Source organism: Melospiza melodia, chromosome 1 (genome assembly GCF_035770615.1).
Source record: "Melospiza melodia melodia isolate bMelMel2 chromosome 1, bMelMel2.pri, whole genome shotgun sequence".
In the NCBI taxonomy this organism is placed as follows: domain Eukaryota; kingdom Metazoa; phylum Chordata; class Aves; order Passeriformes; family Passerellidae; genus Melospiza; species Melospiza melodia.
The window spans coordinates 10,761,223-10,787,632 of record NC_086194.1 but is presented as its reverse complement, the minus strand read 5'-3'; the positions used below and the strand labels follow the sequence as shown (position 1 = coordinate 10,787,632).

The 26,410-nt window shown below is 41.4% G+C and overlaps 1 protein-coding gene across 5 annotated transcripts in view; it reads right to left on the bottom strand.

The window, feature by feature from the left end:
• Nucleotides 1–4,079: 4,079 nt before the first annotated feature.
• ZMYND11 (zinc finger MYND-type containing 11) overlaps nt 4,080–26,410 on the bottom strand; it is a 106,196-nt gene continuing 83,865 nt past the window's right edge. For all 5 annotated transcript variants that reach the window (XM_063147880.1, XM_063148046.1, XM_063148054.1 and 2 more), the window contains 11 exons: nt 23,855–23,932; nt 23,405–23,497; nt 21,856–21,943; nt 20,700–20,755; nt 19,788–19,865; nt 19,124–19,242; nt 17,070–17,277; nt 15,139–15,207; nt 13,058–13,330; nt 11,769–11,954; nt 4,080–6,537 (listed from right to left, as the gene is read on the bottom strand). In XM_063147880.1, coding sequence (XP_063003950.1) covers nt 6,415–6,537; nt 11,769–11,954; nt 13,058–13,330; nt 15,139–15,207; nt 17,070–17,277; nt 19,124–19,242; nt 19,788–19,865; nt 20,700–20,755; nt 21,856–21,943; nt 23,405–23,497; nt 23,855–23,932 — 1,371 coding nt within the window. In that variant the 3' untranslated portion in view covers nt 4,080–6,414. The remainder of the gene's footprint in view (nt 6,538–11,768; nt 11,955–13,057; nt 13,331–15,138; nt 15,208–17,069; nt 17,278–19,123; nt 19,243–19,787; nt 19,866–20,699; nt 20,756–21,855; nt 21,944–23,404; nt 23,498–23,854; nt 23,933–26,410) is intronic.

Genomic DNA, 26,410 nt, shown 5'->3' with positions numbered 1-26,410 from the left:
GGCAGAGGCTGCCAGTCTGGGCTGTGCCAGGCTAAGGAGGAGCTTGGGAGCCCTCTGGCCTTTAGGCCTGAGCTCCTGCTGCTCTCTGCTTGAAGGGCCCTCCCTGCGACAATTGGCCATGGCTTTCCAAGGGAGGCTCCTGCACCAGGAGAAGCCTGAGGTGGCTCAGAGCTCCTGAGCTCAGCGTCTGTGGCATTTCAGGACAGATCCAGTCCCTGCAGCAGTCCCTGCTGTGTGAGCTGCCTCCTGCTCCCCTTCCTGGCCCCAAAATCCCAATGCCACCCCCTGACTGGAGGGACAGAAACTCCAGGGCCTGGGGGCTTTCCTTGCCAGGGCAGCATTGCCCCCACCCAGATTTGTCAGGGAGAGGCAGCAGAAACACCACTGGGAAGGGCAGGGCAGTGCTGGGGAGGGCAGGGCCGTGCTGGGGAGGGCAGGAGCAGCTCTGGGAAGGGCAGGGCAGTGCTGGGGAGGGCAGGGCAGCGCTGAGGAGGGCAGGGCCGTGCTGGGGAAGGCAGGAGCAGCTCTGGGAAGGGCAGGAGCAGCTCTGGGGAGGGCAGGGCAGTGCTGGGGAGGGGAGGGCAGGGCAGCGCTGGGAAGGGCAGGAGCAGCTCTGGGAAGGGCAGGAGCAGCTCTGGGAAGGGCAGGGCAGTGCTGGGGAGGGCAGGGCAGTGCTGGGGAGGGGAGGGCAGGGCCGTGCTGGGCTCCTCTCAGCATCCAGCCCCCCCTCCCAGCCTGCCATAGCAGCTCCTGCTGTGGCACTGGGGAGCCCAGGGTTAAAACGCTGCTGGCTCCAGTGTCAGTGGGAAAACAGAATTGCATGGCTGAGCTGCACATCCTGCATTTCTTTGGGGCAAAACTAAAAGGCTTTGCAGCCCTTGTGGTCTTCACAGACTTGTGAAAAGCCAGGAAAAGGCTCTGTCACTCAGGCAAGTGTTGTGGCAGCCAAAGCAATTCTCCGTCCAGCACATCAGGCACGCATGGCAGAGTTCCTGGCCCTGCTTCTCCTTTGGGAATGAGCCAGGGCTGCTGCTCCTTGGAGGGGCTGAGCTGCAGGGCCAGCAGCAGGGCATGTCCCTGCCTGTGCCCTGGGGTTTGGGGCCTCATTCTGCTCCCTGAATGAGGTGTAGCCAGCTCCTACACCTCCCAAGCAGGACAGTGACAAAGCCCTCTTTCCTGGTGACAAGGACCTCAGGAGCTGCTGTGTGCAAGGCACTGAGTTCCTTTTTAATGAAGCCATTTTTCACCTTGAAGGCTCTGTTACAAGGGACAAAAGCACTTTGCTGTGCTCAGGCATGGTGGGATCATGGCTCAAAGCTGGCCCAGTGCAGAGCTGGCTCCCACGGCTGCCATGGGAGGCAGAGCCAGAATGTGGCAGCAAGTGGGGCCCCAAAGCCACCTACAGTGTCTGTTTGAAAAAGCCACCTTTCCTGTTAATGAACCTAACCTTTCCTGTTAACGAAATAGTTAAAAATGAACGTGCTCTGGCTTTATTAATAAACATTGTTTTCTTCTGCAGAGGTCCTTTTTCAAGCACTAGTAAAGCATTTTGTGTAACCAGATTCACAGTGTCTCCTGATGCAGAGCTGAGTTTATTTTTAGCTCCCTCTCCAGGGTAAATCCTATTTCCATTGAAGCTTCATGCCAGCTTCGTTTGCACTCAGGGAGTTCAGCAACTGCCCGGTGGCTTTGTAAACAAACACATCCCTCTGCCTTTTAGTGTGCACTGCTCTGCCTCTCTTGGCATTTCTTCTGAATAATCTTCAATTATCAGCCCACTTCCACATACAAATTATCTACAAAGTGGATGCTGTGCTTAATTTCAGCCTCTTCATTGCTGTTCGTCATCACTGAAGGGATGAAACTTCCCTTCTGTGCCTCATTCATTGCTCCAGGGACATGGGGCTGGAGAGGTCCTGGGCAAGCAGGGCCGTGGGGAGCAGGAGGGATAATTCAGAGTTAATTTCCTCTTGATTCTCTTTCTGATTTTACAATTTTGAACCTCTAGTAACCAGCATTTATTTTTCAAAGATCATTACTCAGTCTCTCATACTGTTAAGGCTTTTGACATCTGGAAATAGGTTTTATTAGGGTAAAATATGGGGTTTGGAAGGTCCAAGATTGTTGGTTTTATTCCTTTTACATTAACTGTAATCATCTCCCACTTAAACTCAACAATATTCTAGTATTCTCACAAATGGATGGACCTTTCTACTTGCAATTGCATTTCCTTAACGTGAAACAACACAAGAAGGGCCTCTCTGGTTTCGATATTCCCCCTAATTTCATTTATGAAAGCATTTGAGAGGCATGTGCACAGATCACAGATGTGCTCACACTCAGGGAGGCTAAAATTGACAGGGTGGCCCCTAACTACTAGTAACAAATCCCAAACATATTTCACATACTTGGTCATCTAAGATTGTGAGAGGCAAACAAGCCATGAGCTGGGCAGCTCACTCCACCTAAAGGAAGCAGGAGGCAGAAACCACAGCTCCTCCTCATTAAAATAAAGGAATAGCTAGAGTTTAAAAAAATAATAAAAATTAATTAATTAATGACAACAACAACAATAATGATAATAATAGGAGAAGCCAACAATAAAATGTTGAAGCCTTTAAGGCTGTTGCTGTAGGACCACTGCCTGCAGTGGTGATGCTGCAGGAACTCAGCAAGCCCCCCCTCACCCTGAATTTCCTGATGAAAGGAAATTTGCAGAGCTGGGGCAGTGCAAGGATAACTCTGCTGCTCTGCTGTGCCAGCAGGCAGTGACAGGGCCCAGTGTGGGACAGGGATGGAGCAGGGCAGGTCACAGACAATCTGCAGGTGAGAAGATGCCTTGGCATGACCAGGGATCTGTTTGATCACTATCCTGGCCCCACTGGTGAACTGGCAAATGCATGTGGGGAGAGGAGGAGAGGGGAAGGGAGCGGAGGAGCATTTTCCCTGGGGGTTTCTGCCTTTGGAGTGCTGGTGAGCAGTGCTGAGCTTGAAGAGCGACTGCAGTCATCAAAAAGGGAAAATTCCCTGGGATGGGAGCTGAAGGGACCTGCTGCTTATTCCTGATCCTGCTTTGCCAGCTTATTCACTATTCACTGTTGCCATTAAATTGAGTTTCATCCAGATAAAGGAATAAAATATGACTTGTGTAAGAACAGAACTGTTTGGATAGTGAAACAATAAAAGAGACTTTGAGGGATCCCTCGGGACTTGTGGGTCTTGCCAGGTTTAAATTTCCATAAGGAAATTCTGAATTGCCACACTGAAACCAACTCCCAGAGCATCCCTACTGCAGCCCTGAATTGTGGTAGTGTTCACAGGGTCCCAGGACCAGGGAAGAGATGAGAATGTTGACTCCATGTTTCAGAAGGCTGATTTATTATTTTATGATATGTATATATATTATATTAAAAGTAAATGATATATTAAAATTATACTAAAAGTATAGAAGAAAGGATTTCATCAGAGGGCTAGCAAGGAAAAGAAGAAGAATGATAACAAAATCCTGAGTCTGAGCCAGCTGACTGTGATTGGCTATTAATTAAAACAACCACATGAGACCAATCCCAGATGCACCTGTTGCATTACACAGCAGCAGATAACCATTGTTTGCATTTTGTTCCTGAGGCCTCTCAGCTTCTCAGGAGATAAAATCCTAAGGAAAGGATTTTTCATAAAACATGTCTGTGACACTGAATTCCTGGTGGAGTTCCAGGATGACCCACTCTGCCTCAAGCCCTTTCTCTTGGGTGGCTGCAGGACATTGTCCATGGGCCCTCAGGTGCTCTGGTGAGGGCAAAGCAGGGCTGAGCCCAGCCTGGCTGCTGCCAGCGCAGGACCTGGCTCTAAAACCAGGACTTGGGGTGACTGCCTGGGCTGGAAGGATTCACTGCCAGTGCTGAGAGCCACGTTAAATGCTGAAACCCTTCCCTGGCCCTGCTGGCTCCCCTCAGCCAGGACCAAGGCTCCTGGGAGCTCAGGCACAGCCTCCATCCTCCCTCCAGTTCTAACAGCAGCCTCATGCCTGCCCACCCCAGGATGTGAGGACAACTGGCCAAAATCAACACAGACACATTCAGTGAGGGTTTTTTTTTAAATACATTTATTAACCAATGTTAACACATTAAATGACTCTATATATTGCTAGTCAGAGCAGCTTACAAAATGCCAGAATGCATCATAAACTGGACAGCCACAATGAATAATTACAATGTGCATAGTGGCTAAGCTCAACACTTTAATATAGCTTTATGATTTGCAGAAAAAAATTAATTTTAAATCATGGTTCCTAAAACAATCAATTGTAATTTTACCTAAAACTTATACAAAACCAGGCCACAATCTTTTTTTTTTGTTTTGTTTTTTTTTTTTTTTCTTTAAAACACACAGTTTTCACGCTGTAGTAACTTGGAAATGTGCAACCGTGTCAACAGAGACAAAAAAGCCAAAGTAACACGAATCTTACTTTCATGCAGCTATCAGTTAAATATTACATATTCTGGAATGATTTTACACCAAAAATATTTCCACAATACTTGCTTTCATAGGGGTGGATCGAAGTTTTGGAACTTGTAAAGTAATCGAACAAGATTGAGTTTTAGTTGTGAAGTGTTTTACAGTCACAACACAGAGGCGACAAAAGTTAATTACACATTTATCAGGCAATAATGCAGCTGTGGTAATACAAGTTACCATCTACTTACTATTTTTTCCAATCGACTTGCCACTTAATTTCTGCAACATATTGGGCATTATTTGGCAGTATCTAGTCAATTAACGTATATCACCACTGTAAGTAAAAAAGGTCAGAATTTCAGTGGTAGTTCACAGAAGTCTTAGTTATATTTTTGTCTTTACAATGACCCTGACAAATCCTAGAGAAAACTTTTTAAAAGGCTTTCCTCCTGATTCTTCAGCTTCCATCGTTCCATCATGTAATTGCTTTCAATAAATATCAAAGATCTAAATAAATATTTACAAATTATTCCTCTAACTTCTCAAAAAATAGCTGGATGATTAATGGGCATATGACTCAGTCTAAGACCAATCTTTGAAAGAAACTAAAATGTGGAGACACTTTAAAAGAAAAGCTATTTAAGTAAGCTTTACATCTATTTAAAAAATTGTCTCTGAACATGGATGCAATTCATATATCTATATATAAAACAAACAAAAAGAAAATCATTTGTCAACTATCGATCCATTCCTATTGGTAATGCTTCTTAATCCAGACATTCCGCAAAATACAGACTTTTTACAAATCACGGCATCTTTAATACAAGAAAATTAACATGCATTATTCTTCATTCTGAGTACAGTGATGGAGCTCATTATTAGGCAATGACCCATTACTACAAACATAACGGCTTCTGTGAAACTTAAGTGCTTTTTCTCCTTTTATTATCAGTTACAATGGACCAGGTGACACCAGATCAGAGGTGGTCAAATGACATTGAATTGGGGAGGCTGAAGGGGGGAGCAATAAAGTAATTTGTATGCCTCAAAATTACAAGTATGAATAAAGGTAGTTGGGTTTTTTGTTTGTCTGTTGTTTTTTTCTTTTTTTTTTTTTTGGTTTTTCTTATTCTTGTTATAAGCACTCATGTTAGAACAAAGACGAAATGTGCAAACTTCAAAATTTAAATATTCATTTTTCTCTAAGATCCAGCTCAGTAAAAGATTACCCCAGTTCCCTGTGATTTTAAACTACAAGATCAAAGCTAATATTTTGTTATAAAAGTTATATATTGAAAAGAAATAATGAAAATAAAACACAGTTGGGAAATATTTAAGAAAAAATATGCAGGACTAGCACCTGCTGTGTCAACCCTGTTCCCTAAATTCAATCATGTACCCACTGGTATAACCAATAGATAATGCCTTTAAACAGTAAAATTAAGCTGAACAAAACCAGCTCAACAAGGTTAAGAAATAAACGTTACATCAAGGTAGTATGCCTCGTTTTTCTGAAACAGTTCTGTACTTCTTACATTCAGAACTAGTTTTTAAATGTTTTTTAAACATGTTAAACTTTTAACTTTTGTTAAACTTGCATCACTTTTTTGTTTTTAGATCTGCTGTTTTTAAAGATTAAAATCTCTGTAAAACCTAAAAATGTCTTAAAATTTGCTGAAAATGCAACAAATCCTCTAGTTTAAAATTATTTGAAGTAACCTGCTCCAACAGATGTTCAATTATTTTGCCAACAAAATTTTGGAGGAGCGTTTCTAACAGAAGACTGAAACAACTGTGCAAAATTTCTTCTAAGAAAAGTGTTTAAAGGCTGGTGCAAAATGGGAAGCAAATTCTAAACAATTTTGGCTTTTTTTTTGTTTTTTTTTTTTTGGAAACAAAAACCGCTCTGTCTGAGAATAGCAATCATTGGGGTGGCGCTCTAGGGGAGGAGGAGCCCTTTCATCTTTTCCTGCGGCAGGTGCGTTTGTGTTCGGCATGCCAGTGCTCCTGCTGACACTTGATGGAGCAGTAGGAGGTGTTCCAGCAGCAGTGGTACATGGCCTCCTCTTCACAGTTGTAGCACTGGGGAGAGCAAAAGAGATGGGGTTATCCCCCTGGCAGATCCCTCCTCACCAGCGTTCCCCAGCCCTGCACACACCAGCACGTGCACTCTCGGGAGGCTGCAGTTTATTGCAGCCCCGAGACACCTGAAATGTCTCTGGTTCAGCCCACACATTCGAAGAATGAGTCAAAGCTCTTCATTTCTTGGTCTCAGGGTTGTTTATTGTTCCTTATCTATAAAAAATTTTCTCCTGTCCAGCCAAGGTCCATCCAGCAGGACAGTTCCAGGCACTCTGCCTGCCCCTGGGGCGGTGTTATATCTTTGTACTAAAAACTACGTGTACAGTGTTTACAATTACTTTCCAGTACCTATCACCTATAGGTATTGGAAAGTAATTGTAGTAATAGTGTAATACTGAGCTTCTACTCTAAACCAATCCAAAAGTGCCAACATCACAGCAGAAGATGGAGGTAGAGAAGAAGAAGAAGAAAGGCTGGACACGCCCAAGTCGCTCCATCTTGTCCCCAAAACCCGCATTCTAAAAACCCCAAAATCTACTTTTTCACTTAGTGATAATTTTATTATTACATTACTTAAACTTTTGTGGCTTTCAGGTCTTCATACAAAGCTGTAATTTGCTCCATGGGTCATAATCAAACCCACAGGTGTTCTGGGCTGTGTGCCAGGGTCTCTGAGCCCCCTGGCAGGGGTCCCAGCAACTCTGGACACCCAGAGGGAAGTACTGAGTTCTGACAGTGCACAGCAATGCTCCTCTTTATGCTCAGGGCATCCAAGTATTTTTCACATGTGCTGAGTGAAGCAGCCATCTTCAGCAAATCCACACAATGCTTTCCTATTTTCCAGAGTCTGGATTATTGCTTTTCCAAAAATCATCTCTCACTTAAGAAAACTCATCTCTCGGAATTGTGGAGTGACATTTTTCAGGCACACAGCGCAGGAAGCATCTTTTACCCTATATTTGTGTAACTGCACCCTGATCTATGTCTTAAAAGCTACAATAAATCAACAGGCACTGCTGGCCCCAACAGGCTCTGCACAGTCTTGAAAATCAGTGTTTGAGGTTTCTTTATAAGCCTGACTTGTCCAGAGATTGCTGGGGAAGATCCTTTAGGTCTAGAAAATGTCAAAAGTCACAAAATGGCATCCAATTATGGGTTTGTTATAACCCATGTGGGGTCAGCCTGTAAGGACACTGCTGTCACTGGGGTTTGCTGACTGGCAGCCAGCACTGCCACCTCCTGAAGGGAAAGCCTTGTGCTCCATGAGTGCTACTGAGCAGATCAAAAAAGTGGTTTTTCCTCCAAGTCTTAGATAAACCCAAGGTCATACACAGGTTGGCTACCTGGGCTCTTGCCCTTTGTCCTGCCTGCCAGCACTGCACAAAACTCCTGAAAGAAAGATGCTACACAGCCCATGCTTAATGCAGAATTATTTGGTTCTGGAGAAAGCTGCAGCAAAGATGATTTCTACCTCGGAACACAGAGAACACCCCCAGCCTTCTGATAGCTGGAAATCTACTTGGAAAATAACCCTGTGGCCTCTGGGGAAATAAGAAAGGGAAGGCAACATGCTGGTCAGCACCAAGGGTGGCCATCAAGGAGGAACAGCACCCACACAGTGCCCTGTCTTCAGGCAGGTTTATGCCCCTTAAGGCAGTGCTGCAAAAGCATGAACTGTCATTTTGACAAAACTCCATAAGATAAGGTGGCATTGCTGCTTAAGGGACCATTTATACTTCTGCATCCTGGACAGTCAGCTTCTAATGACCTCAAATTTGTCTTTCTGAATTTGGTCTGCTCAAAATCAGGAGGCATCTTTAGGAATCCAGTCTGAAATGCTCATTGCATGATGGTGAACAAGGGGAGGGATATCACACAGTCTGTGCAGGCTGCTATCAAACCACAAAATAACACACAATTTAATTTTTATGTCCTGTCTAGCTACAGCTTTGCTAATAAAACAGAATTACAAAGGAAACAAACCCAACTGCCTCAAAAAAAAAAACACTACTGAAAGACAGATCCAAGAAAGCCAACATTTACATTGGCTAAACTGATAACCATTTATTTATATCAGCAATAAAGGGACTGCCCTAGCTGTGTGAGAAGGGAACCTCTCCATTTTCCTTTCATAATTTAGCTCCTGGGAAGTTTATTTATAAAAATGTCTGCAAACAAGTGTCCTCTTGAGAGCTGTTTTCCTGGTTTTTCATGTTGCTGGCTGCCCACAGGCCTGTGGGAGCCATCAGGATCATCTGCTGGAAAGGTGCTGGGAGCAGCTGTGGCTCTCCATTATGTACAGCATGGGCCTCATCCAAGAGAGCAAATTCACATCTGCTGGCTTGGAGAGATCAAAAAATGCTACGACAGGAGAGGACAACTGATCTGTGCGTCCTGCACTTCCCTTTACATATGCTGGCCATAAGTGTGGGATGTAAATCTCCACTTACAAAAGGAAAATAATGTCATCTGTGCTGGTACCAGCACATGTGGCACTGGAGGCAAAATGCCAGCTGGCCTCAGGCCTCCTCTTTTCTTTGTATTTTCCTCTTTCCTTTGTATTTTCCTCTTTCTAAATGTTATCAATCACTTGGGGTTTTGTTTCAGAGAGTACACATCACAGACAATGCTCATTCACTTAAAGCCCACCTGTTGCAAGTTAAAATAAATATATCTGTAAATAGATTTGAAAGAGAAAAAAGTTGAAAGCTGTCTATGAAATGACCTATGCACCAATTTAAATGAGTCTTATATAAAAATAAAATAATTTGGAGAAACTAAAATAGAAATATTGTCAAGACCAGCACTGCAGCCTGAACCCTAGAAGCCACGGAGGTGCATAATCTCATTATTGTTACTTCTGCCTTTACACTTCTTCCTTTTCTTTGCTATTTACTTGAGGTATCTGTATTAAACCCAAATTTTCTGAAGGTATAAAAATTAAATTGGGCTAAGTCAATTGTGACCAGCTAGAGAAAGAGGAACTGTTATTCTTTAACTGTGCATTAGTCTTCTCAGGGCTGGAAGCACATCTCATGTCCTGTACACTACCAGCAAAATGATCCCTTTATCCCAGCTGGACTTGTTTTTTAGGTATGAGAAAAAGACAAATACAGTGTGAATAATAGCAGCTGTATTCCCAAGCACAGACATCAGCATTACACAAAACCAGAGGTCTCTACTCCTAATTAAAAAGCAAAGCCAGCAAAACTCATTTAGTATGTGTGTTAATTACATGAGATTTTGGTAAGGAGGTATCATTATAATAGCAGCACACAAGTGCAGCACTACACACCAGGGACTGTCATTAGTAGCACTGAAGGAAGAATCACTGGGGAGTTGTGTAATTGGACCAAGTCCAGCTGCCTGGGGCTGTGTGTTGGCAGGCAGATCCATCAGCCTGAATGCAGAGGTGTTTATCCTGACCCTCCCTCTCCTGCCACATGCAAACCAGCTGCCTGCATGATGCCTTCATTTAGGCTGGTGATTGACAGATAGTCTGAGGCCACAGAAATAGGCAAGATTGTCAAATACTCTTTCTATCTTTTGATTGTTTTGCTCAGTCATGAAGCTTTGTGTCCTCATTAATAAATTCAGTGATGTGGTACCAGGGCATTTTTTGATTAGTCTGAAGGATATAGTAAAGGCACATTGGAGCAGAAAACTCCAGTCAGTTTCTCTTGAAAATTCTACCTTCAAAACTACCAAAAAGCAGCAAAAGCCAAGAGTCCAGCCTCACAATGATGTTATTGTGCCCCAGTTAGTGCATGTCAGCTGAGTGATGACAGTGGTTCACATTGTGCTCTTCACTCCTGACAGAACAGAGGTAATTTGACATATTCTATAGTGGGCAAAGGCAGTTCCATTTCCCTCTCCAGTGCCACAGGTGAGCACACAGGTCCCAGCAGCTGGTGACACACTGAGAACAGAAACTCCATCAAGGCAGTCAAAAATAACTTCTCTGCTCTGCAGAGACAGGTAGGGAGGAAATCTCTTATTGACAGACCCAAGCACTGCAGCATCATAACACCCACAGTAAAACCTCTGTGAGGAACAGAAATGAAGACTGCAGGAACTGGGGCATTTGAAGTAATTATTCTCTTTCCAAAAACCAAACTCATATCTGTGATAGTCAGTGATTGACTGTCTTGCCTGAGTATTTTTTCCACTCCTCTCCAGAGCAGAGTTTTCCCTGCAGGGCCCATTGTTTCATGTAAGCACAGGGACTAATGAGGCTGAGCAGCAGCAAAACAGCCCCTTAGAGCAGAAGGCAAATGGGGCTGCAGGGGGTGGCAGGACTGGCTGTCTCTTGGCTGGTGCCATCTCCTGGAGGCTCCTGCCCCTCTCCAGCCCCACCAGTGCTACAATCCTGTGCCCACACCCCTGTGTGTTACAGACAACTGTCACAGTGCTGTAGGACTTCCTCAGTGATGGCATTTGCTCCCCTGTTCTGTGAAAATTAACAAAGGAATAGCAGACTTTGTGTGTGTGCCAGGTCCCAGCTCCTGGGCAGAGCAGTTTCCACCTGCACTCTGCTCCTGGCAAGCAGCACAGTTTATGGTTCTTGCAGTGTTTGGCTAGGTGCTGTACAGCCATGTGTGAGGAACACTCCAGCCTGAGAAAACACCAGCCACAATCCAAATAAAACCAGGGGGAAGTTTGTTGTGTGTAGCAGAACAGTAAGTTAGATGTCTATTTTCACTTTTCCAGAGGGCACACCAACGTGGTTTTTGTAGCTGGTGCTGCAGAGTTGCACTTAAGGACCAAACAAGAGAGGAATACATTTCAGAATGCATGTCTTAGAAAAAGCAAGTTGAGGAAAAGGCCAAAAGGATATCACTAACAGCCTTATTAGCAGGGGAATCTAAATTGATGCAGCCAGATATTGTACCCTCTGAGGTCTCAAGATCAAAGGAGTGTGAACATAATGCAAAGCATGTCTTATACAGAGTAAAACAGCATTTAGAAAAAAATATTTTGGATACTAAGATCTGATTGGACTTGAGAGGATGTTGCTGTTAGCACTAACAAATTAAGATGGAAAGTAATCAAAATGCCAAGTTGAAATTTGGAGAAGATTTGAAACAGTTATATGAAGGAGAAAGCCTTAATGCTGAAAGATAAGTGAAAGAGCAGTGCAGTTAAAAGCAAGGAAGAAATCCCCTTCAACTCCTGCAGAATGCATTTTACATTTCCACTTAACTCTCTTGTGATACATTTTTGACACTTACCCACTGCTTCTTCTTGGTCTGGGAAATCAGTTGCTTGTGCTGACCTGCTAGCTTCTTAATTTCTTCTAGAAACTCTTCTTTGCACTTCTCCTTTACCTGCTTACACTTTCTGTCCATCTCTCCTTGTGCGTTGGCCACAGCTTTGTTCACAGCCTGCCTTTTCTCCTCCTCCATCTCCGTGCGCAGCTGCCAAACACAGACAGCAAAACAATCAAGGGACAGCTCCTGGAGTTAAAAGTGTCTTACTTAAACCTCTGCTCTTTAAATCTCTGTTACTGATGCAGGTGGGGGTCACCTAATTTGAGATTTCTCCTATTTAGGAAATAAAAAATTGCTCAATTAGAGATATAACAAAAACAGATTTAATAAAAATAAAAATGTCACTGTATTTCTCCTCTGCTAGGCATCTGTAATAACAGCTAAATAAGTTCTTTGCATATTTGCTGAATCAGTTTATAAATTTGATCAATCAGTTTATAAATTTATTAATTTCTCTTTAAAAATATTTTGTTTTCTCCAAATCTACAACTGCATATAAATCTACAGCAAATGCACAATGGAAAATACAAAATAGAACATCCCTGAGTTCATTAAGAGGTATTTATTTATTTTAGTGTTCATTGTCAGTGAGGCTCCTCTGCCCTTGCTCAGGTATATAAACATTTGATGTCTTAATCCTACAGGATTAACACTTGAACTCCCTAAGTTCATTTCACAGTCCTTCATCCAGAAGGAAATTCATCTTATCTTAAGACAGGTACTTAAGAGAGGTCAGACAAATCATCCTCCAAATTGCCCTGCTCTCTCTAGCCAAAGGTGACCAGGTCAAGCTTAGACATTGAATTTTAAACAGGTTATTATTAGATAAGAAAATTCAAACAAATTTCAGTGACCCTATTTGATCTTTAGGTCAGAAGATGGGCAAAAGAAGAATTATTTACGATTAGCAGTTAAACAATGACATTGTTTAGAATCACACTTAACAATGGAGAGAAAGGCTTTGGAAACAGATACTCATGAATGAATGAAACAATTAGTTTTAGTTTTGGATCACAAACTGATTTCACTTGACAAGAATCAAAAAAGCCAAGAGTTTGCTGTTTACAGTAGGTTTGTTGGTATAGAAATGGTCTAAAAAAACAGTAATGGAGACTATTTTTATGTGGTCTCTTTGGAAAACATTTTTTATTCGTTTTGGTAAAAGAGGTTGTTACAAAAATAGAAAGAAGAAGAAATCCCCAAAATCTCCTCTCCTCAACCCAGGGTAGGTGGTGTTCAACAAGTGTTACCTTTTCCACTGCCTCTCGCACGACTCTCTCAGTTTCTCTTTTGTGATCAGCTTTCATCCTGTCCTTGAAATCATTAAAGATTTTGGTGTATTTGTCATGGCACATGTTCTGACACACTCCATCATTACTGGTCTGGATGCTCCGATGCACCATTTTTGGAGAAGAGGCACTTAACTTCTTGGTCTGAGTTGAGACTGAAACTTTTTCAATGGGCTGAGGCATTGTGGGAATTTCCTGGCTTGAACTTACTGCTTCAGTTTCAGGTTCTGGCTCCTGCAGAGAAAGAACAAACTTGTAAATCAGATATCCACATAGAACAAGTCAACCTGTTCCCTTTTCAGGTCCCCCCGAAGAAAAAATGTTATGTGAGTAATATCAGTGTAATTAATATGAAAGATGTCTGCTGAAGACCTGTAGTGCTAATGGGATGTGGGATCCCTGTGGAAAACCAACTTGAGAGTGGGCAGGCTCTTGGGTCAGGCTTTTCTGACTTCAGCCAGCCTCACCTCCCCAAAAGTATGAAAAAACTCAGAGGCTGTGCTGACTCCTTGGGATTGCTAGAGGTTTGCTAGAGATATTTTTCCCCCACAATATTCTGCCTAAAGAGACTGTAGTTGCATGGCCAAGGCTCCTGGATTGTTTTGGCAAACTCTGGGCTTACTCTGACCCAACAGGCTGCCCTGGAGTCTGTGATATTCCACTGACTCCACAGAAGTGCTGCAAAGATTGATCAGAACTTCAAAGGTCCTTTGAAGATGAAAGGCTAATGAGAGTCTACGTCTTGCTTCCAATAATATGGAACGAGACTTGATGACCACAGAGGCTCTGTATAATTACACAATTATCAAGAAAGAAGTCCCTGTTACTGTAGTGTACTGTGCTGAATTCAGCTGCCTGTGTTATTACAATGTAACACCAATGGCTCCTGCTCTTTAGAACAGATTGACGTTATACTCCTGGAAATGTTTATTGCTATTTGAGGTGTCTGAAGACATAAACAATTTTTTTAAAATTAAAGTTAGATCTTTTACTGCTCATTTAGCAGTGTAGAGACAAAGTCTTGCTCAGGACTGGACTTAGTGCCTGTCTGCGTGATGAAGCATTGCTCACAACATTCAAAAGGCTGACTGTGTATTCCCTTTTGCAATCAATTACTCTCTGAGAGGTCACTGATTGACTTCTGGATCACTGATCAGAGCTAAGAAGGCAAATGTTAAGACATAAATATATGAAGCAAATTACAGCATTTGCTTGACAGAAAACACAGTAAGAAAGGAAGATTACAGGAGGATGTCTTGCCAATCTTGCACTCAAACCAAGTTTGTGCCCCAGGGAGCAGAGAGCGTGTCACTGTCCCCATCCATGAGGCTGCCTCCTGCAGGATCAGGTACAGTAGGGAGGCAGGGAATGAGGAGCGTCCTTGTCCCTGTTCCAGCCACCACAGAGAGCTCTGCTCTACAGAGAGCTCTGCTGCTCCAGCCCCTCTGTAGCTCTGCTGCTCCAGTCCCCGCAGCCTCCTCTGCAAGGGCACCCCGAGCCCTCTGGCAGGGAACACACACATATGTGCAAATGTTTCTCAGCGTTCCTCTCAGCTGGAAGGAGGCCAGGAAAGAGTCCTTGGCGGCTGGGGAAGAGATTTACGGCTCTCTCTGTAAGTGCCCCCTCGTGTACACGAGCAATAGCGCAGCCCTTGGCTCCCTGATCCCGCAAGCGGGATACACAGGGAAGCCCTGCAGACAAAGTGGGTAAGGTGGCTCATAAACTTAATAGTCCTGATTGCACTTCTAATTTTTGCTGTTTATGGGCTTGCTGATATCCTGAATTAGTTATTAAAAAAGCAATGTTGTAAGCTGGCTTGCTTTGTTCACGATACAGAATATTCCAATGACGACACACATTGCTTGCATGTGGGAGGCACAGTTAAACTTGTTAGCAGGGAGTACCAAGCTGTGGGGCTGGAACTTCCAAGGCTATTACTGTAACATCACTAAAAGGTGACTGAAATTGAAGGAGTGCCTATTAAAATTTCAGACTTTTTGTACTTTTCTGTCTCTACAAACACAGTAATTGAGGTTACTCACTTCTTTCTTGAGTTCCATACTCTGGTTACGTCGTCCTTTCTTTGCTCGTGGTTCCTGAGTAACCTTCAGCTATGAAAATTAAGAAAAGCATGTTGAATCAACCCAAAAACCAGTAAATGTAAGTGGCTTTCATTGTAACATGACTGATATGCCTTTTATTTGTGATTATTTGCAATTATTTAGGGTATCAAATAGAAATGTTAATGAAATGTTCTTAAACGAGAAGTGCACACAATAAACTTCCTACATTATCACTGATGACTATGACTGCAGGAAGGAACAAAATTAAAGAACAAGTTCTACCATTCAACATGCACTTGGCTAAACTATTCTTAATAATTCCTTTCTTCATTGCACACACAAGCTCAAACACTTTTCTGAGATATTCTGATATCAGTGACCCATACTTAGAAATCAGATCTTTTTGGATGCCAGAAAACAGCAGTGATTATAAAGAGAATATAAGTATGTAAATTTGGTAAGATCACCTAGACTGGATTATTACTGGAGGAGTATGGAACTTTATGCTTTAGAATAAAAGTCAGTCTCACAGTAGAAACAAGGATGAGATCTAAGTGGATGGTAATTATCTCACAGTGCTTGTAGAGACGTTCTTATGCCTGCTTTTGAAGCATGGCTAGCACTACCTAGTCTTAGTAACAGGATATTGCAGACTACAGCAGAACAGTGAGTTTGATGGCTACTCCTGTGTTCCTGTTTTTCTGGGAAACCAGTAAAACAGGTATAAGCATTAGCCAAGTCAAGGAAGAATAGTTGGCATTGAAGAGAAAATATGTAAATGTACACTTCAGACCCTGTGACTGACACTTCTGAAAAAAAAAGGGAAAATGCCAGTTCTTTTATTTGTGACTATTTTCCTGTTTTACCACAGGCTGTTGTATGATCGCACACACAAATTTAAATAAAGGGGCTACAAAGGGTTAGCTAAGCAGACCAGGCTAAAAAATCCTAAACCAACATTGCTAAGGAACAACCTCCCACCGCAACATAGAGTTTCATAAACTTTTTAGTTCCAGACTGGGTGATAGACCTGTTTGACAAAAGGACAAAGGAAGAGGGTAAAAATACACTGATTTTTTTATTTAAATACAGACTTAGAGAAAGGATAGGGGTTTTAAATGAGGAAAGATGTTGCCAGGGAAAGGGCTGCCAAAAATACAGAGAAGCATCCTGCAAACTATGAAAATCTTACTGCCAAGTCACTAGTAGTGATTATATAACACCCTCTTGAACAATGAATGATTAGTAAAGATAGCTATGATAAGGGAATTTTCATGTGGAAATGCAAAGTTTTGGATCTTGGCCATTTGTGCTCTTTGTTAAAACAACATGATTTTTCTTGTTTTGCAGAATTATTTTTAATGACTTTAATCAGTTTCTGGTCACGTGGTCCTCAAGTGCAACGTTTGCACCTAACTTCAGTTGGACCTGCTGAAAATGTCATGGCTGGTGTAACTTGTGGATCTGAAGGCAGAATAGAGCTCAAAGTGAACATACTCCAGCTGTGAAAAGGCTGAGCAGCCACAGGGCTGTCCCTTGACAGAGCTCCAAGAAGGCACTGTTGCAGTCCATCTGATATCTGTGACATTTAACTCGAGCATTCCTGTTTAACTTTAGAAATCTTGATCTGTCTCATCAAGGTGCTGTACATGACAAACACTTTGAAACTTCACAAAGGTCATTCGAGAAACTGAGGAAAGAAGGAAAATCTAAATTCTTGCTATTACTGATAGCAAGATAGGGATAATAAGGGGGAAAAAGTGATAGGGAGAATAAATCTTTAAACCCTCTTGTCCTCACAAACCTGCAGACAGAGCACAAGGCTAATTAACAGCACATTAATCAAAACGACACTGACTTTGTACTCTTTAATGAATTTCCCCAATTGCTAATATTGCAGCAGCACTCACTTGCTCGTTGCTAGTGGAAGAGATGCTGGACTCTGCCTCCTCTTCCCCTTTGTCCTCATTCTTTGATTTCCAGAATCTTCCCTCGCGGAGGAAGCGCTGGTGCAGCTCCAGCTCATCACAGGCCTTCTTCCAGCCCATGCTGCGCTTCACGTGCAGCCGGTGGATGTTCACTGTGATGTCTTGAATGTTTTCAGAGGGGATCCAGGCCCTTGTGAATACACAGAACACACAGTTCAGAAACATGAAAACCAGGTGAAGGATCTCAACCTGAGAAACTGACTTCAAAAGCAGTTTTTCACAATGGTCGACACCATGATTTCACTGACAATTCCTTTTTGATTTTTTTTTTAAACTCAACACATCTGAAAAAATGGATTGCATGCTGTTGGACATTTTTGTTATTATAAATACTTGGTAGTTGTTGGTGCTATGGCTTAAAGTCTCTCTCATTTTTGATGAGCCACAAACCTTCCCCAGCACCATCTCTTACATGTTCTCTTTAAATGCCCTGACTCAGACACAGAAACATTTTTTTACTGGAGGTTCATATGCTAATCCAATTTAGCTCGACCTCTTTCCTAAAATTGTCAGGCAATGTACTAACTCCTCACCTTGAATATAAACATTTTGTGCCCTGGGCCCCTGTTTATCAGGACTGAACTTCCATGGGGACTCTCATGCTTATTTGGACTGAATTCATGCCAGTGACATGGTTCCAAAGTTACTCTGTCGACTTAAATGTGTTCAGAGAATCCTCAGAGAGTAAGATAGGCAGGTCTTGACATTCTGAGAGGTTATACCAACCACCAGGCAACATTGGACACTGGATATAGAGTCACTGCTATGCACATCTGCCTAACAGATTAAATACTCAACAAATTACATGTTTGTGAAAAGATTCTTGATTCTTGCAGTATAAATTTAATTTGAGTAAAGACAAAAAACAATGCCAATTTACACTAACCAGAAGTTGGGCCTTTTATCCACGCCCAGCACAGTAAGTAAGCAATGGCACTGCAGTTAAACATCCTTTGCCTTTTGTACCAGCACACATTTAAGAAGTGGCAAGCACCTCATCCCACAGGTGCCAGGTTACTTTATTAAGTAATTTTAAACTGTTCAAACTTAAAGCCAAAGATAACTAATGAAATAAACTGTATTCATTAACAGATTCAAGGTAAAAGCATTCTGTGACTGAGGCACCAGTTAAGATCTTTTACTTTATAACATTAGAAAGTCTTGGCAGCTCATAGACAAAGTGACAGATGTTATATACTGTGCAAGTTACATGAAAGCAATTTAAATAAACGGTTATTAAAACACTGTTACTGAATTGTCTAGGTCCTTTTGGGATGCACCAAAATATATCATCTCCCAAAAACCATGAATTACTTTAGAAATGTCTCTTCTCCTCACATTACAGGCATATAAATAAAACAGTAAAATAATCCAAACCAGTACATCCACTGTCACACAGCTACAAACTTCCCAAATGCTGAACAACCAGCTGGAGAGAGAACCAAAAGCTGATCTCTAAGAGACAAGTTTCCAGTGTAAAGAGGGATTCTCTGAAATTGCAAACTGGCTCCCAGCAGGAGGCCTGTCAATGTTCTAGCAGTGAGACACAAACATTTGTGATATGTATCATGGTACCAAACCACAAAATTGTAGTGCCTCAGCTCAAAAGAGAAATTGCCTGAAGTCAATAGTGCTGGTAGAAGGAGCACATTTCTGTCCCATTTTCACCTTGGCCTGGATCAGGAGACTGCTACACATTTGAAGAAACAGCTTAAGTTCACTTACTGTCTTTAATTAAAATGGCATTAAAGAACATCCTTCTGGCAACTGTGGAAAGAGAACCTCTGAGCCACTGAATTTGGACACTTCAGATGTGTTAGATTGAAACTTAGGTTTTCTGAAACAATTATGGCAAAGCATTCAGTATTTCTAATGCTGGCAACTTCTAAAGCTGAGCCAGGATTTACAACATGACAGATGAGATAAATTCTTTTAATATTGTTTGTAAAAAGCAGCACATGGAATTAATAAATTACCTTTGGTGGTGATGGCCAAAAAAGCGAACATCAACTTGATTGTCCTCTTTCTGCATGACTTTGGCTGGCCAAAACCCAAAGCCTTTCATTTTGGCCCAAACCAACTCATGATTAGGTATCTAGAAAAAGAAGTTGGATTTATTAGTGAATATGAAATATATTGCTACCTCCCACAAATATTCTGCTGTAACACTATGCAAGTACTTTAAGAGCATGGTTACTGTTTGTGTCTAGTGCTATTTTCACTTTTATCTTCTTACATTTCCTTGTTAGATAGATTGCTTGGATCAACTTAAAAAAACCCCCCTAAAACTGCAAAGTCTGAAAAGGGTATAACTGTCTATTGAAAACAGAGATCCTAAGCAGCCTAAAAATTAACTTGTCTTTCTAGCTTCATTCAGGAGCAGAGTTTTAGTTCTGTAAGCTCCTTATTTTCTTGTGAAACTGTTGTAACTGGCTGATACCCAAGGTTTATAACCTATATTGTTACAGCTTTGAACTTCAATCAACACTTCACTTGTGTAAAATATCCAGGCTTACAGAGTCTTAACCATGCTTTTGAAACCAGCCCTGTGAAATGGAATATTCAATGCATTAATGACACCAAAACTGCAGGCTTTCATACAGAAAAGCAAACAAATAAAAATCTGTGTCAGCAACATACACAAGGATAGCAGAACCAATTGTCAGGTCGTGCATTTGACAAATAGAAACAGTTCTTGCAAAGCTGCAGTTCATCCAGCTGAAAAACAAACAAGAAAAAAGATAAATAAGCAGAAAAAAAATCTTATTTATGTGATTTCAGTAGCATCCCTTTCCCTTAAGTAGTACAATTTTTTAGCCCTGCTTGCTAATTTGGTGGAGTTACCTCTGTCCATGCAAACTAAAGGTGTGAAAATGAGGTGGGCTGTGAGAGGCTGAAAGACAACCTGAAGAAACATTATTCATGTTTCAGAATAGCCAGGCAGAGGGAGAAGACTCACTGACATATTAATGATCTATTATAGATGAAATGCAAAGAACAGTTCTTAAAATTCATCAGATATTTAAAGTACATTGTGAAAGAAGTAATTCAACTGTACAAAAGGAGAAAGTGTGCCAGCTCCTGTGTTGTATTTTTTGGTCTCCCCTGAATATGGAGAATGATGACAATTTTTTTTAAATGACAATTAGAGAATTTAGTAGGAATCTCACCTCAGATTCAATTTATATTAGTAAGTACAATTATTTAAAGTCCAAGATTCAATTTATATTAGTAAGTTCAATTATTTCTAGTCCAAATCTGTATTGCTCAATTTTTTTCAAAACTAAAATTTGAACACCAGTTTTTTTTTTAATTATCACCTAGTTGAAAAAAAAAAAAAAAAAACAACAAACCCAAAAAACCAACAAAACCCAACCTACAGCAAAAACCTAAAGAAAAAGTAAAAGGAATTTTGAATCAGTTGCTAGACTGTCTGGAAGAATTTTATAATTAAATTTCACATGCTTTTTATTTTGTAATATGAAGAATAATTAGATTTTGAAATGAAAATGAAGTATCTTGGTTACATCTTGGTTACTTGGTAGTACTTACTTCATGGCAGGTGTCTTTGTAAAGCATCCTTGCTATATCAGCTTGTTCACTGTCCGCTGTAAATTAAAAATAGTTGGTATAAACAATCACAGTATGATCACAGTGCTCACAAAGATTTGCAGCTGTGACATTCATGCTATAATTGTCATTCTTAAGAAGAAAAAATATAATTTAATCACTTGGACAGCCCTTCCATTTAAATTTTTCTAACAATCAGTTCAATATTTGTTTTCTGTGTCATATTTATATGCCACAATACTGCTTTCACACTGAACAATGCAAGTACACATCTGAGGAGGAGCAGCAGCAGGGAGACACAGTTGCTCTTAATATGGGTTCAGTTCCTTTCTCTGCTTGTGTCTGAATGGCACACTACAGTTATCCTAAAACATCTCCTCTCTGCTCCGTGCCCTGAGTGATGCTTCACAGTCTGTTCATCACTGAGTCTCCCTTTACACCCCTGTACTCCTCTCCTGGCACATTCACATCTCTCCCCACCAGCCACACTGTGAATCCCCTGAGGCTGCATTCCCTGGTGCCACCTTCCTCCCAGTGCCCCTGATGGGGCAACCACACCCTTCCTGAGATGGTGGCTCTGAAAACAGGAGCTGACTACAGCTTCTGGACATGGTGGTGGGGATTTTTGACTTCCAATCAGTCACTCATTACCTTCCCAGTGCCTGGCAGCTTCTCTGATGGCTGTACCTCCACACTGCACCAGCAGCACACTCCTGGTGTGGATGTAGCTACTTTTGCTGTCACAATATGGCAGATATTGCCCAAAAGTAAAAGAAATATGTCCATAGTATATGTTTCTGCTGACACAACACAGAAAACCCTGCCCTACCCTAGGAAAACATACATATATTGGCAAAAATCTGCAGTATAGACTGACTTAGGACTTTGCTGAAGAAGAAGCAGGATGGAAAGAGTGCAATTCTCACTAAGAGGTTTATTCAGGGAGGATGAAAATAGTTTCTGTAGTAGGTGGGCCAGAAAAGACCCTAAAAAGTCCTTATGCACTTTGATTTTTAAGGGCTTTCAAATTACCTCATTCACACTTAAGATAACTTAACACCAAATTCATCTTGGACTTGTGAGTTTCCTACAAATAAAGACATATCAAACAAGGCAAGCAGTAAATGTAGTATTTTACCTCCATAGAAAATCACTGTGTTGTGTAGAAGCAGCTGAGCATCTGCTTTGAACTCCTCATAACTCCTGTACTTTCCTTCATTTACTTTCTACACAAAAGAGAACACAAGGCTGTGAGAAAACTCTTCAAAGTGCTCTACCTGCTTTATGCAGAGGAGCTTTCACAGGAGTCTGCATTATGCAACACAGATCAGACACTGCTTTTCCTGCATACAAAAGGGATACTTACAACTCTTTGACATGGTTTGTTAGTACCTGAGCTTTGGCTGCCCTTTATGGAATGCCCAGAAGTAAAATAGATCCTTTAATACTTGACCAAGTTTAAAAAATATTTTCTTGGTTGAAACAAGGTGAAGCTGCAGGAGCTGCAGCATAAGGTGTGGCCCAGAACATTTGTTCAAACTGAAATGTGTTCCCTGAGGTGAACATTTTGTACCCTAAAATATCAGCTAGTTTCAAATCAATGTTGACTGCCTTTCAGGACTGAGCTTCCGGGATCTTCATTTGACAGTCTGTGTTATCTGATGAAAGTTGATTGTCCCAGTCTTCCAAACTCATAAAAAATGCCTACATGGAGCCATGCAATTCATTTTCTTAGTATGGCTTTGTCCAATAGGGAATAAAGTGTTTTCAGCTGGGTTCTCTCAAGAACATCTATGACAATTCCAATCATCAAACAAAACATCAGCTTGTAGAATGCTGTCAGAGCCAAAAGACCTTCTATGGAAGCAGGAGAAGTTGACAGAGGGAAAGGAAGACCTGGCCTATTTTCAGGCTCAACCAGTGTTGCCAGCACTTCTAGAAAGCAGCAGTGCTGGTCTCCAAAACTGTCAGTGAAGCTATTGTTTATTTGTGCATTTTAATAATAAAACAAAGGCTCTTCACATCTGTGCTTGCAAAGGGCAAGATATACCACAGCACTGCCTACAATCCAGTTGCAGGAATGAGTAAAGATGAATATGCTGTTTATTATGGTCATGTGCAGTTGATTTATATGAGTCATGATCAGACCTTTGGCTCAGAAAATAGGGACAATATTTTTATTAGTACTTTATTTTTGGAACAATTAATGCAAAACAGATGTTTTGGGTGAGTCTGGTTTTTCATGATCAACAAAGTGATTGGTTCTCTATGAATCATTCAGATGTTTATAAAGCTGACACCCACACAAGGGCATAGTGACTGAAATCAGAATGTGGCCAGAAACATTGGGCCAGAGAAGCACACACAGGCACTTGAGTCAATACTCATTGATTTAGCTAAACAGTTATTTCTCTGAAGATTTTAGCTACCTGAAGATGCTAGTGTAAACTTAGTACAAAAGGAATTGAGGATACCCTGTGTCTGGAAACTAGGAACCACTGAAAATGGTTTTACTCAATTACCTATTTATGAGGAAAAGTTTGACATGTTAAGCTTCCATACCTAATGCTGGATACAATACTGAAATACTGATCACAAAGAGAATTAAACAGGATTAGGACTTTTCAAATTTTCACTATAAAAAGACACCAAAACCAGTGTGGAAGTTGGAAAGCAAGTGACTCTACCTCCTGTATAGTAGGAACATCAACAGCTGAGTGCACCAGCCTTCGATACATTGGGTGTTTGTTGTCCTTCCCTTTCTTGTTTAGATCTATAGCCTGAAAGGAACATGAGACAGCGTTTGTTATTGCATTGAGAATCTGCTGAAAACACATTAAAAGGGATTAGAAAATGCAATAGTTTGGAATATTTCAGGTGGGTACTACACAAGGGCAACTGGGGATCCACAACCCATGAGATTGGGTTTGTCTCACACCTGAAAATTCCATGTCAGAGGAGCCACAGTCCCATGGCATAACCTGGTGAGACTGATCCAAACCTCAGGGCCTGGGAAGTGTGTGTGAAAACACACACAGTGCTTGTGACAGGAGAAATAAAAACCACCCTCTGGCAGTCCCCACAATGATCCTGGGCAGTGCAGCAGGGACTGAGCAAAGCCCCCAGCCCAGACTCACCCGCTCCTTCATCCGGGACACGATGAACCGCAGGTATGTGCTCATCTCTTGCTTACTCGTGTTTTTCTTCTTGATACTCTGCCAAAGAAAAACAGCAGCATATCAGTGTTTTAAACTTCACTTCAAAATCCAGCCAATAAACATTTCCTCTGCATTAACACTTGATTTGAAAAGGTAACTTTTGAATCACATAAAACACTATTTCTTAGGGAAAATCTTTTCTGAGAAATTAGTAACACTAACACGCCACTACCACCATATCTGTTACTTTGAATTATGTCTGGGCTGAGAACTTCAGCTACAGAAAAATGGCAAGTTTTATTTCCACTTGTATCCATAATAGTTTGTCAAAACCTCTCATAAAAAAGTGTCTAATTAGAATAAAGCAACGAAGAAAGTAATTTTAGGGAGCAGCTGAAATTTATTTAATGGTCTTTTTATTAGCAAGGCATTAATAATTTTAGTAAAATAAGAAATAATTTAAAAAATAATATCCTGTACCATCTACAAATTATGTGCTGACTAAGCAAAATGACACCATCTGGGAGGAAGACAAATTGGCTCTAGCCGGTAGAAACTCAGAGCACTTTTTACTGCTCAAGAAACAGCAGTCTGGGAGTTTTGTGGTTCTTCCTTAACAAAAATTAATCCAGATTCCGGAACACAGATCACTACTTTTTAGCAGTTCAGGGTCCAGAGTTTTCCCTTCTCATTTTAGATTATTATAGAGACTTACCCCACCCTTCAAAGTATAACCAGGCTAGTGGGAATCCTCCATACCAAAAATGTGCTGCTAGAGAGAAGGTGTCTCTGCAAATGCCTAAAGTGCTCTTACAAAGCAGCCTTTCCAATCCCTGTGCACAGCTCTGCAGAGCTACAGCAGCTGCCTGCAAAGTGCTACCTCCTCCCTGCTTCTACCTCCAGTAGCTCTCCCAAACAAAAGCACAGTGAAACAACAGCCTGGGTTCCAGGTCTGTTATCCTGAAGTGCTTCTAACTGCTCACATCTCCTGCAAGGCATTGACTCCTCCTCACACCTTGTGCACTGACTGCCAGGCTGAGCTCTCCCCTTCTCATGCCTCGCTTCACCACTTGTGTGCAAACTGTGGGGACCAAACTGGCTCAGTTACACCTGCATCCTCAAAATCTGATGGTCTTTAGCAAGATCCACATAATTGTGCAGATGAAAAAAATGAATCCATGTTCTAATATGTAAATAAAGGAAGCTTAAAAATTATCTGTCACTAGGAGTGTGCTATTTTTCATTGAATTACTTCTAATGACTCTGGACATAGGGCTCACAGACATTGAGTACAGAGCACCTGCTTTTACAAATTTACTTGGCAAGAATAAAATTACACATTAGCACAAAAAAAGCTGATAGGATTTGATTGTGTCTCCCCTGTTTATATTCCTCCTGCAAGACACTGAGGACACTGAAAACCACAGGCTGTTCCCCTGCGCTACAGCAAACTTGTAACCTATACATCTCAGGATTGTACTTACTACCTTTCTTGAAACAAAACTGTGCACAGCACTACCTGCAAAGCTGCTCATTTGATTGCTTAACAGCAATTAGAATCATTACAAACTGTGCTGAAATGCCAGCTCAGTCACCAACCTACTCAGACCCTGCATGGTGCATAACAACACTACAGCTTCCTCCTGAGTGGGAAAACCTCTCTTGTGGGAAGGGCCAGCCCCAGGTATTTCTAAACCTACAGTGCCTTTAAGCATTATTTTCATAATATTAATGGTGCCTGGCCTTCCTTCCAAACTGTGGACTGACAGAGAATTTATCCTGCACGATATGTCTGAATCACATTCTGTATATTCATGTTTCACTCTGACTACCAGGAGAAACGTGCATTCTGCTGGAATTCAAATCACCTACTCAGTTTCTCATAAACCAACATTGCCACTGCAAATGAAAACCCAAATGTGCATTAAATTATCTGCATTATGAAACACTGCTGTCATTTTGTCATTTCAGGCACTGGAGTGCTGTGTGCTTGCTAATGACACAGCATTTTAAAAGACTGAAACTTATAGGGAGACAATAAAACTCACATGCACTGACTAGTCCTACACCTCTTTTTCTGACATGGCTCTGGAATTTATCATCCTTTGAAAGTATTTCAGAATTCATGTGAACCATTTTTCATGCCTTGCTGGGCAAGACAGTTTGAAAGAGACTGTTGAGATGGATGGTTTACAGTCTTATCCTTGAGATCATAAGAAAAGATAGATAGCTGGCTTTGTATGGTTATTGATGTCAGCAATTAATATCATCTTAAGCACCAATGAAAATGATATAATTTATTTGCCAATTCTGGCAAACTTTTAATTTTTCCACTTTTCCTTCAATTCCTTACACTGATTTATTTTAAGAAAAACTTGATCTCCATGTTCCCCTACTAAATTTTGAAAGGTAATAAATTTAGGGAATTGGAGCCTATGAGCCAGCAAAATGTCTTTTTATGGCAAGGTTGCTCACCCTTTGTAGAAAGCCAGTTACATTTCAAGCACTTCATTCACTTTTCAACAATAATTAGCC